This window comes from Mytilus trossulus, chromosome 14 (genome assembly GCF_036588685.1).
Source record: "Mytilus trossulus isolate FHL-02 chromosome 14, PNRI_Mtr1.1.1.hap1, whole genome shotgun sequence".
In the NCBI taxonomy this organism is placed as follows: Eukaryota; Metazoa; Mollusca; class Bivalvia; order Mytilida; family Mytilidae; genus Mytilus; species Mytilus trossulus.
Window position 1 is genome coordinate 27,947,301 of NC_086386.1, and position 12,204 is coordinate 27,959,504.

Genomic DNA, 12,204 nt, shown 5'->3' on the forward strand with positions numbered 1-12,204 from the left:
CATAACACTTCATCAATGTATTCATATTTATATTCCAAATTAATTCATATTCAGCACGATAATCGGAAATGAAGTATATTTATCAACTAAGCAATGATAGACATTGTAGTTTCCTGGTGTTATCCAGCCAGAATACAGTTTTTAAAAATTCTCGTTTAAGAAGTCGATCAGTTCAAATTTATGCAAGAATTTATAAAAAAATATTTCCTTCAATATTGCTGAGCTCAGCTTTACTGATAATATTGAGGGGGTCGGAGGGTTAAAAAAAAAAGAATTCCCGGATCCTGAAATGATCAATGCTGAAATCAAAAATTGATAAAAAAAAAACTATCCCGGAGTCCCGATAAAGGTCCTACACCAAATCAATATTTGCATAAAGCTTCATAAACAGGTTACTCATATGGTTACTCATAAACTGGGGTTTTGTATTTTTCTGTTATTTCATCCTCAACTAAACTTATATTGATTGCAATTGCAAGGCCGTAACTAGGCTTCTTATTTTAGTGAGGCAAAATAATTGAGCCGAGCGAAGCGAGGCGAAAATTTTTTTTGGAGGGTATGAAATGGATGGTGCAAAATCCTGCATTCTAGGCATTTTTAGAGAGTTTGATAATGTTTTAAATTTGGACACTTTTTATATAATATTTTCATATTTTTAAGACTTTTACTAACACCAAATTTTTAACAACTTTATTTAAATTTATATGTAAGATAATCATCCAAATATCACTGATTTGAGTCTGCTGCCAGAACATAGAACAGACATCGATTCAGTAGAGTTTGCCAAATTTTTCTATTGCCGGTTCAGTCAAATCGTTTCAGAATCATGATTTGGTCTGCTGATATCCTTATCGCGATGAACACGGAGCACGGCAAGACCGCACAATCTCTCGCCACTGATGCATGCTCTTTTCCAAGTTTTCAGTCGTTTTCTAAAGGTAGCATATTATCATCAACATAATGTTAAATGTCTTCTTCCAATTCCTTCTCCATCAGCAATTCGGTAGCAGCATCAGTAGTAACAGTTTTGTTTGCAAAAGGGAATTAAGCTTTCCGGTAAGCACCACCATACAGTCGCAGTTACAAAATATTAAACTCGCTTTTATGCTGACAAAGAGTAGACAAACTAGGGATAGAATGAGATAAGATACAGGTATATGATTCTATCTATAGAGTAAGTATATCTGGTATGGGTACAGGGAAAATTGGAATGGAGTTTTTGACGCTTACATGTAGGTCGATAATTTCCAATTATTTCTGGAAATCATGAGTTGGTATTTTAGTTCCAGAATCTATAAATTTAGGGGTTAGGGTTGGTGTGTCCGATTCCGAAACCCTGAATATAAAGAAATAAAATTCCGTAGTCCCGAATAAGTAAAGACAAAATCCTGTTTTAAAGGTTCTACCATTACTCAATAATATCAAATTGGAATATGGGATAGTCTTTCAATTTTTAAGGTTAAAGAAACATGGATAAAAACTAATCCATGCGTGTTTCATATTATTTATATTTTATTTATCTGTGAAGAGAAAGATTAAAGTTCGTGAAATGAATACGCAGACAGGACTGCCCCCTTGCGATGCCCAGAACTTGATTTGTCAAAAGTTGATGAAAAGGAGAAATGAATACGCAGACAGGACTGCCCCTTGCGATGCCCAGTACTTGATTTGTCAAAAGTTGGTGAAACGGAGAAATGAATACGCAGACAGGACTGCCCCCTTTTAAACCAGTACTTGATTTGTCAGTCTACTTATCGTTTTTGGATTTTACTAATGGAGTTTTGTGCAATATTCAGACTCTGTTCACCAAAAAAAATAGTTTACTAGATTTATTCTATCTTTACCTTCAGTATCGCTTTTCCCTTTTCTGCCAGAGCCTGTTATTAACTAGAGATCCATGATGATTATCATTACTAGGTTAATGTAATCGAGAAACATCACCCATTGAGATGCTGAGTTATATTCAGGAAGAAATGTTTGAAAGGAATGATGAAAAGTTATAGAAATCAAGGTTGAGACAGACCAACAAATGGCTATTATATTTATATATATGTATAAAACTAGAGGCTCTAAAGAGCCTGTGTCGCTCACCTTGGTCTATGTGCATATTAAACAAAGGACACAAATGGATTCATGACAAAATTGTATTTTGGTGATGGTGATGTGTTTGAAGTTCTTACTTTACTGAACGATTTTGCTTCTTACAATTATATCTATCATGAACTTTGCCCATTAGTAACAGAGAACTATATTTGGTAAAAATTTACATAAATTTACCAAATTAATGAAAATTGTTAAAAATTGACTATAAAGGGCAATAACTCCTTAAGGGGTCAATTGACCATTTAGGTCATGTTGACTTATTTGTAGATCTTACTTTGCTGAACAATATTGCTGTTTACAGTTTATCGCTATCTATAATAGTATTCAAGATAACCAAAAACGGCAAAATTTCTTTAAAAATTACCAATTGGAGGGCAGCAACCCAACAACCAGTTGTCCAATTCATCTGAAAAATTCAGGGCAGATAGATATTGACTTGATTAACAATTTAACTTCTTGTCAGATTTGCTCTAGATGCTTTGGTTTCATAGTTATAAGCAAAAAACTGCATTTTACCCCTATGTTCTATTTTTAGCCGTGGCGGCCATCTTGGTTGAATGGCCAGGTCATCGGACACATTTTTCAAACTAGATACCCCAAAGATGATTGTGGCCTAGTAGTTTCAGTGGAGATTTTGTAAAAGATTACTTAGATTTATGAAAAATGGTTAAAGATTGACTATAAAGGGCAATAACTCCTAAAGGGGTCAACTGACCATTTTGGTCATGTTGACTTATTTGTAGATCTTACTTTGCTGAACATTATTGCTGTTTACAATTTATCTCTATCCATAATAATATTCAAGATAATAACCAAAAACAGCAAAATTTCCTCAAAATTACCAATTCAGGGGCAGCAACCCAACAACCGATTGACCAATTCATCTGAAAATTTCAGGGCAGATAGTTCTTGACCTGATAAACATTTTTATCCCATGTCAGATTTCCTCAAAATGCTTTGGTTTTTGAGTTATAAGCCAAAAACTGCATTTTACCCCTATGTTCTATTTTTAGCGGTGGCGGCCATCTTGGTTGGTTGACCAGGTCACGCCACACATTTTTTAAACTAGATACCCCAAAGATGATTGTGGCCAAGTTTGGATTAATTTGGCCCAGTAGTTTCAGAGGAGAAGATTTTTGTAAAAGATTACTTTAATTTACGAAAAATGGTTAAAAATTGACTATAAAGGGCAATAACTCCTTAAGGGGTCAATTGACCATTTAGGTCATGTTGACTTATTTGTAGATCTTACTTTGCTGAACAATATTGCTGTTTACAGTTTATCGCTATCTATAATAGTATTCAAGATAACCAAAAACGGCAAAATTTCTTTAAAAATTACCAATTGGAGGGCAGCAACCCAACAACCAGTTGTCCAATTCATCTGAAAAATTCAGGGCAGATAGATATTGACTTGATTAACAATTTAACTTCTTGTCAGATTTGCTCTAGATGCTTTGGTTTCATAGTTATAAGCAAAAAACTGCATTTTACCCCTATGTTCTATTTTTAGCCGTGGCGGCCATCTTGGTTGAATGGCCAGGTCATCGGACACATTTTTCAAACTAGATACCCCAAAGATGATTGTGGCCTAGTAGTTTCAGTGGAGATTTTGTAAAAGATTACTTAGATTTATGAAAAATGGTTAAAGATTGACTATAAAGGGCAATAACTCCTAAAGGGGTCAACTGACCATTTTGGTCATGTTGACTTATTTGTAGATCTTACTTTGCTGAACATTATTGCTGTTTACAATTTATCTCTATCCATAATAATATTCAAGATAATAACCAAAAACAGCAAAATTTCCTCAAAATTACCAATTCAGGGGCAGCAACCCAACAACCGATTGACCAATTCATCTGAAAATTTCAGGGCAGATAGTTCTTGACCTGATAAACATTTTTATCCCATGTCAGATTTCCTCAAAATGCTTTGGTTTTTGAGTTATAGGCCAAAAACTGCATTTTACCCCTATGTTCTATTTTTAGCGGTGGCGGCCATCTTGGTTGGTTGACCAGGTCACGCCACACATTTTTTAAACTAGATACCCCAAAGATGATTGTGGCCAAGTTTGGATTAATTTGGCCCAGTAGTTTCAGAGGAGAAGATTTTTGTAAAAGATTACTTTAATTTACGAAAAATGGTTAAAAATTGACTATAAAGGGCAATAACTCCTAAACGGGTCAACTGACCATTTTGATCATGTTGACTTATTTGTAGATCTTACTTTGCTGAACATTATTGCTGTTTACAGTTTATCTCTATCTATAATAATATTCAAGATAATAACCAAAAACAGCAAAATTTCCTCAAAATTACCAATTCAGGGGCAGCAACCCAACAACCGATAGACCGATTCATCTGAAAATTTCAGGGCAGATAGATCTTGACCTGATAAACATTTTTATCCCATATCAGATTTCCTCAAAATGCTTTGGTTTTTGAGTTATAAGCCAAAAACTGCATTTTACCCCTTTGTTCTATTTTTAGCTGTGGCGGCCATCTTGGTTGGTTGACCAGGTCACGCCACACATTTTTTAAACTAGATACCCCAAAGATGATTGTGGCCAAGTTTGGATTAATTTGGCCAAGTAGTTTCAGAGGAGAAGATTTTTGTAAAAGATTACTTTAATTAACAAAAAATGGTTAAAAATTGACTATAAAGGGCAATAACTCCTAAACGGGTCAACTGACCATTTTGGTCATGTTGACTTATTTGTAGATCTTACTTTGCTGAACATTATTGCTGTTTACAGTTTATCTCTAACTATAATAATATTCAAGATAATAACCAAAAACAGCAAAATTTCTTCAAAATTAACAATTCAGGGGCAGCAACCCAACAACCGATTGACCGATTCATCTGAAAATTTTAGGGCAGATAGATCTTGACCTGATAAACATTTTTACCCCATGTCAGATTTGCTCTAAATGCTTTGGTTTTTGAGTTATAAGCCAAAAACTGCATTTTACCCCTATGTTCTATTTTTAGCCGTGGCGGCCATCTTGGTTGGTTGACCGGGTCACGCCACACATTTTTTAAACTAGATACCCCAATGATGATTGTGGCCAAGTTTGGTTTGATTTGGCCGAGTAGTTTCAGAGGAGAAGATTTTTGTAAAAGTTAACGACGACGGACGACGACGACGACGGACGACGGACGACGACGGACGACGACGGACGACGGACGACGGACGCCAAGTGATGAGAAAAGCTCACTTGGCCCTTCGGGCCAGGTGAGCTAAAAAAAATCAGTGTCGAAATTTTAGTGAGGCAATTGCCTCACTTGCCTCAAGGGTAGTTACGGCCTTGAATTGGATAGTCATACTTTATACATTTAAGAGTATTGTCATTTTATAAAGGTTAATGATTTTATACATGTAGTATTTTGTTGACATAAAAATGCCTCAAACCAGTTCATATTCTATAATACAACATTAAATTCAAATCTAACCAAGGGCTACTTAAAATAAACAGCTGTGCAATGACTTCATGATATGACCATATCATGCTACTTAAATAAACAGCTGTGCCACTGACTGCATAATATGAACATCCTACTTATTTTGACCATTTAAAGCCATGTGACCCCAAAAACAAATATATAAAAAAATAAAATGCCTTGAATTAATAGGAATGAAGCACAATAATGTTTATTGTTTAATGTAAGAACTATTAAATCAATTGGATAAGGTGGGAGAAAATATACTTTGCAAAAGACACACAATAATTACCTTTATGTAAAACCTGTAGATTTTTCTAGTGTACAAAAAAAGGGGGGTGTCTGTAACCAATATGGGGACAATCTAAATTCATGAGTCAAAAAGACATCGACAAATACCTGGCAAATAGCGAAAAACAAAAAACAGTCTACAAATTTAAGAAGCTACATTAGAAAATTCAACAATGAGCCAGTAAACTCTCAACCATTTGTTACGTACACCATTAACTTCTTCAACTAAATCATGATGACCATTTAACCTTTTGTTGTAATGACATTAGTTTACACTTTACTATTGTGAATTGATTTACTTTCAAAGATGTACTATTTTTGGTGGATTGTGGAAAAAAATATATCTATGGATCATAATAAAAATCTAAAGTAATAAACTGACCATTTTATGAAAGAAAATTTGTTGCAGTTCTTAAATTTATTTTATTTTACCATAAATGATACTCAAAATTTATAAATAAGGTTTGTCAAATACAGAGGGTAAAGAACCTACAGACTTAATGAAAAATATTTTATAAATGCAAAAAGCTTATTTTTATATATATTATATCACTTTAATTAAGTCATTAAAAAGGTGCCTCCCCCCCTTTTTTTTTAGGAATTTCAAAATACTGATCCGACACTTTTATAGCTTTCTATGAAAATATGAAGGAATTCATCAACAGTCTACATGAAATCAATTAAATTATTATTGTCATCCATGCATAAATTGTAACCAGATGTTTAAAACAAAGCTAGTATTAATAATTAATCATAGGCAAAATCTATTAATATTTTTCTCCAAATGTAGAAAAAATGTATATATATATTGGATTGATTTTGTCGTGATGTAGACTAGACTTACCATGTCAGGAATATCAGGGAAGGACGATGACGACCTGTAGGACATTTTGAAATAATTCTAATCCACCATTATTATTCAATGTATTGACATTTTATCCAAATTCCTTCAAATGTAAATTCAATTGATTGAAAATCTGAACTTAAATCCTCGTGAATGAAGTGAAATTCTGTGAAATCACCAATAACTTCATGTCAGCTGGCGTTAAGTAAAGGCTTCTCACATCTCATCAAAATCAATCAGGACACCTAGTGTCAATTATATCATATTGATAAATTTGAACAATATTAGTTACGATTTTGAGGAAGATTAATCCTTTGGTATAAACAGGAGCCAAAAGATGAGCTGTTATTACCCTTAGGCTCTCAAAAAAATCAATCACGTGTTATATTAACAGTAGATCTAGCACTAATAGATTCTACCAGCTTTCCGTCACATGGTTGGTGTTTTTCTAATGTTTTTATCGTAAACTTTTTATCTTATTAATACATTTTGCTAGTTATATACTCGTAAATAAATAATTGATCCAGGTCGGTAGTCTATATAATTATTCCAAGCAAAACATTATAAACATTTTTAATCAAATATTGTTGATGTCAAGCGGAAAGTTATAAGTTCTTATTAGTCCTTAGTTCTCTAAAAAGGATAAGTGTGTTCATCTTAATATACAAGAATTTCCATTAATAATTTTTCTTCAAAGGTGAGAAATTCTCTTTCTACGGAAATCAATCTTGCTGACTTAATTAATTTGATCTGCATATGTTGTATGGCGTTGAATATTGGATTCCATATAATTAGATTTTGTTAGGAAAATTGAAATTATGTCAAAGACAAATTTCTTTAAGATTTGAAAACATTCTGTATTTTAATTAAAACATTCAATGATGCCAACAAATTTCAACAGCAAAGTACATCGAACCATTGTCAATCCTACTCATTGGGCGAAAAAAACCTGACTGAAGATAAAATTGTTATTTTTTAAAAACCTGTTTCTACATTTCCAACAATTGATTGATTAGTGTTTCAGGGTTCTCGCTTAGGCGTGTCCATGAGTCCTGGACTCATCAAAATCTGTCATTACTCACCATTTTCAAAACTGGTGAGTCCACAGAAGAATCAAGATTGAAATATTTTGTATAAACTGAACACAGTCAAACACAAATAATTCATCATTTTATAGCAAAAGTTTAAAAGTAATCTGAATCAATGTCATTTCATTGTTCTGTTGGGCCATAGATACAAAATTATTACATTATATTATATAAAATATATTGTTCTTGCTGTTGGACTGACACCATGGCCAAAAATGACAAGTCCCTGGACTCGCCTTCAAAAATCCTTAGAAAAATCCTGTGTTTGATTTACGCTGCATGAGCATAAAAGGCTATATCCCAGCGCATTTAAAAAAACCAAACCGATAGATAAAATTAAAGCTACAACAGTACAGAAAAATAGGAAATACGAAACCAAACGCGGTAGGCAGAGAAATGTAATGAAGTTCAGGTCGGCAGTTATGGAACAATGACTGCGTCATTTTCCAAAAAAAAATCATTATACAAATACTAATGATTATTTTCCAATGGTATAATGATTCACTCCCTTGAGACCAGTAGACTAAAGAAAACACTTAAAATTCATCATAGAATACTGAATCCAACATTAAACTGGATAAATGTTTCAATATTATACACATTAGTATTATCTATTTTTAATCAGGTAATTCAGAGTAAATGTTATGTTTCCAGGATCTTTCAATGGGTCTAGTATTAATGAAGGCCGGATGGGGTTTACAGAACAGAGAATAATGGTCAAAAAGTGCAGAATAATGGACAAAATGTATGGAATAGAGAAAAACAGGCCAAAAATATAAAGAATAAAGAATAAATGTTTGCTTATGTGTAAAGAGTAGGGAATAACATGCTAAATGTATATAGAAATTAAAAAAAAAAGGCCTAAAAATTCAAATAATACAGAATCAAGACCCCCCTTCTGATCCTCATACATTCATAAAGAGAAAGACTATACCAAGGGGACAATCATAAAAAATGAAGACAACAATATCACCAAAAATTAACAAGAAAAAAAGACAAATGAAAAAAATAAAATATAACAATAAATACAACAATAAATAAAGAATGAGCAAAGCAAACCAGGGTGTTACGATCCAGCCATTTTTAAAAAGGGGGAGGGGGTCTCAACCTAGAATTAAGGGGGGTCCAACTATCAACCCATTCTAATGTGTTGATCGTCAAAATAAAAAGGCAGTTCCAATCCCTAGACCCCCCTGGATCTGCCACTGCATGGCAAACCCAATCAAATACCTAAGGGGTGCACTCAGGTGGCCCACATTTTCTGTGGGTTTTCTTTAATATGAAATGGTAGACTGAAAGACTAGAAAATGATTCTTTAAAATTCTATCAGTTCAATAAATGTTGGAATATATAGTGCAGTATTACAGCAGACATGATGAAATTTGACTTCATCTAAGACTTCCACAGTCTCTTTAGATTAATTAGCTGTAGTAAGGTGAGTAAATATGTTTCTAGGAACTTTCAAGCTTATCTAAAAACAAATTAAATTAATCAATTCTCGTTTCTAAATGTGATATATTGTAGGTTCTAACTCGTAGCATTATAGAATCCAAAGTGTGATCTTTAACTTGAAAATATGCGGTGCAGTTGTCCTACACTAAAACATAGCTTTGCTTTACCTTATCTTAGCGTAAGATATTATTTCTAACAATTGAATAAGATTTTAACTTTACAATCTATTTTGTGTTCATTTTGGCACATTCTTACACATCTCTATATTCAGACAGACTTAATTCTTTGTAGATAATAATTATCAAGATTGCAACATTAACTGTCTGTCTGCAGTACTCATTGATGCAGAATTCAATGAAATAACTGCTCCGAACAGCTCTGGATAAGAGATTATATGTTATAATGACTCCTCCCTGTGGACAATAAAAAAACTAAACAAATAATATTTTTTTAAATTTATTCCACACTGTTAATTTATTTCTTAATACTATATTAGTTGATTAATAAATTGTTTCCATTTTATGTTCTTAATAAAGATTTTAAGGTTATCAATTTTCCATATTTTTTCAACATCAAGTCCATTTATCAATAATGCAAATTAAAAATTTAATAAATTTAATGAAGAAAAATTTAATAAATTTGATTAAGAAAAATTTCATAAATTTGAATAATAACTTGCTTTAAATAAAGGCAACAGTAGTTTACCGCTGTTCAAAACTCATAAATCGATAGAAAAAATCAAATCCAGGGGTGGTGTTCTCGAAGCTCTATCTTATGATATAGGACGTGTCCTAAGACCATCTCATGACAAGTCTTTGTCCTAAGTCGTGTTCTCGAAGCTCTCTTAACTTAGGATATATCACATTTTTCGTCCTAACTTTAGGACACCTAAGTAGGTGTCTAAAGATATCATATCTCCATCCTAACTTTGTGCATGCTTTTTTCTCATTTTTTTACATGAAGATGAACATGAAAGAGACGCACCATGGTCATTAACTCGTATAAAGAAATTGTGCATGATTTTAAACTTTGAACTCTTTCTTTTTAAACGATACGAAATCGACAAATTCAATATTCTCATTTCAAAACAAATTGTTTTACAGTTAATATCAAAATCCTTTTTTGATATTATTTCATAATTACATTTGAAATCATGCATTTCATTAAACACTTAATTGTTATAAAAAAATTGTAAACAATTTTATTAATTGGTTTAGTCTCTAATAAATGTTTTATCAAACAATCACTTTTACTATTTAGGATTTTCGCACATAGGATATGTTTAGGACGTCTTAACATGAGATAGCTTCGAGACGCAACATAAGAGTGTCCAAAGTCAATCCTTAACTCGGTCTTATCTATGACTTACAGCAAATCTTAAGATACTTTCGAGAACACCACCCCAGGTTACAAACTAAAATTGAGGGAAACGCATTAATTATAATTTTAAATCTTATAATATGTTTATTGCAAATTACAAAATTTAAAGGGCTATTACCACTTGCGAAATATTGAATCACTGTTTGTTATGAATATTTCAAAATTTTAAGCGCTCTTACCACTTGCGAAATATTGAATCACTGTTTGTTATGAATATTTCAAAATTGTAACCTTTGCTGCATTCCCTAATCATAATCATAATGTACTGATTTAATGATTATCATGATATGTTAAATATGAAAGAAAATCATTAATTTTTGAAGCTATTTAAATGTTACCATAAGTTCAATAACTGATATTTAAAATAAATAGATCATATTTATTATCACTGTTGAGTGTTTGTGTGTAGAATATAATTATATATTATATATTTTAAGAGGTCAAAATAAAAAAAATGATTGTCACCTGACCTACTCTATTTTACCCCCCCCCCCCCCCCCCCCTAAATTTCCTTCTTTGAAAATAAAGCTAGAAGATACCAGTGGGATATCCAACACTACCTAATCTGAAGAAAAAAACTTTTTTGCCATGGCAAAAAAGAAAAATAACGAAAATATGTATAAATTTGTCCACACAGCACTGCATTAAGGAAACTATTTTGAAGACTCTGCAACCTGCCCTATCTATTTTCTTATGTTACATAACAAAGCGTTACCAGTTCCTGGAGAGTACCAGTTAATAAATCAGCAGGTTGTGATCTTGTTGGATCAAACATGTTGTAATTTCAAACATTTGAATTTTTTCCAAGGTATTATCCCTATCATTTGTTCATTTAAATAGCATAAAACAAGTTAGGCTGATATTTATAAACATTTGAAAACTTTTTATTTCTAAATTGTTTTAATAAGTGTATAATCATTTTTTTAATGGCTATTGTCTCCACATAAGTTAATGACTCAATCAATTTTACTAGAAACAATTTAACAGTATCAATTGATGACAATTAATGTCAGGACAAAGTCATCATTAAAGAACAATGAACTCCTGGTCATATAAAGGTTAGGAAATCAATTTGTCCTAATCGTTATTCAACATTATGGTACAATTGTCATAATTACGAACAAGGTCTGAATTAGTGGGATCATTTGTCAACTAAAAGGTGCCAGCTTCATCAGATTGATGAAATAACTATTGATGGAAAATTGTATTGTTTCTGAGTTATATACTCAACATCCAATACTGTTCTGTTTGAAAAGTTGTACTGAACATCTTAACCCTTACCAAGCTGACTTGTTTTCTACAGATGTAGTCTGTATGCTGAATTGTTTTGTTAAATTTAAAAAAAAAAGTATCATCCTTATCAATTTGTCCTAAACTTGATGATAAATGCCCCGACTGGTCCAAAACTTGATGTCCATATAGTTGAAGAACTACATTTTAATTTGTCTAAATGGTTGCTATGGCACTGAAAACGAAGACATCAAATCCATCAAAAGACGGGATCCACATTGTAAGGGTTAACACTGTTCATTTTGAAAAATTCATTGAAATAAATAAGACTTATAGCTAGAATGTAGAATTTAGTCTTTTGAGGACGAAAC

The 12,204-nt window shown here is 32.3% G+C and overlaps 1 protein-coding gene across 6 annotated transcripts in view; it reads right to left on the reverse strand.

Annotated features, from left to right (window-relative positions):
- Positions 1–12,204, reverse strand: part of LOC134697009 (transient receptor potential-gamma protein-like) — a 157,411-nt gene that overhangs the window by 78,546 nt on the left and 66,661 nt on the right. For 3 of the 6 annotated variants that reach the window (XR_010103048.1, XM_063559017.1, XM_063559016.1), the window contains exon 1: positions 6,684–7,014. The exons of the other annotated variants lie outside the window; for them this stretch is intronic. Coding sequence is in view for 2 of the 3 variants with exons in the window: in XM_063559017.1 (XP_063415087.1) it covers positions 6,684–6,728 (45 nt within the window). In the remaining variant the exon portion in view is untranslated. Of the gene's footprint in view, positions 1–6,683; positions 7,015–12,204 lie in introns of those variants that run through there. 6 annotated transcript variants of the gene reach the window in all.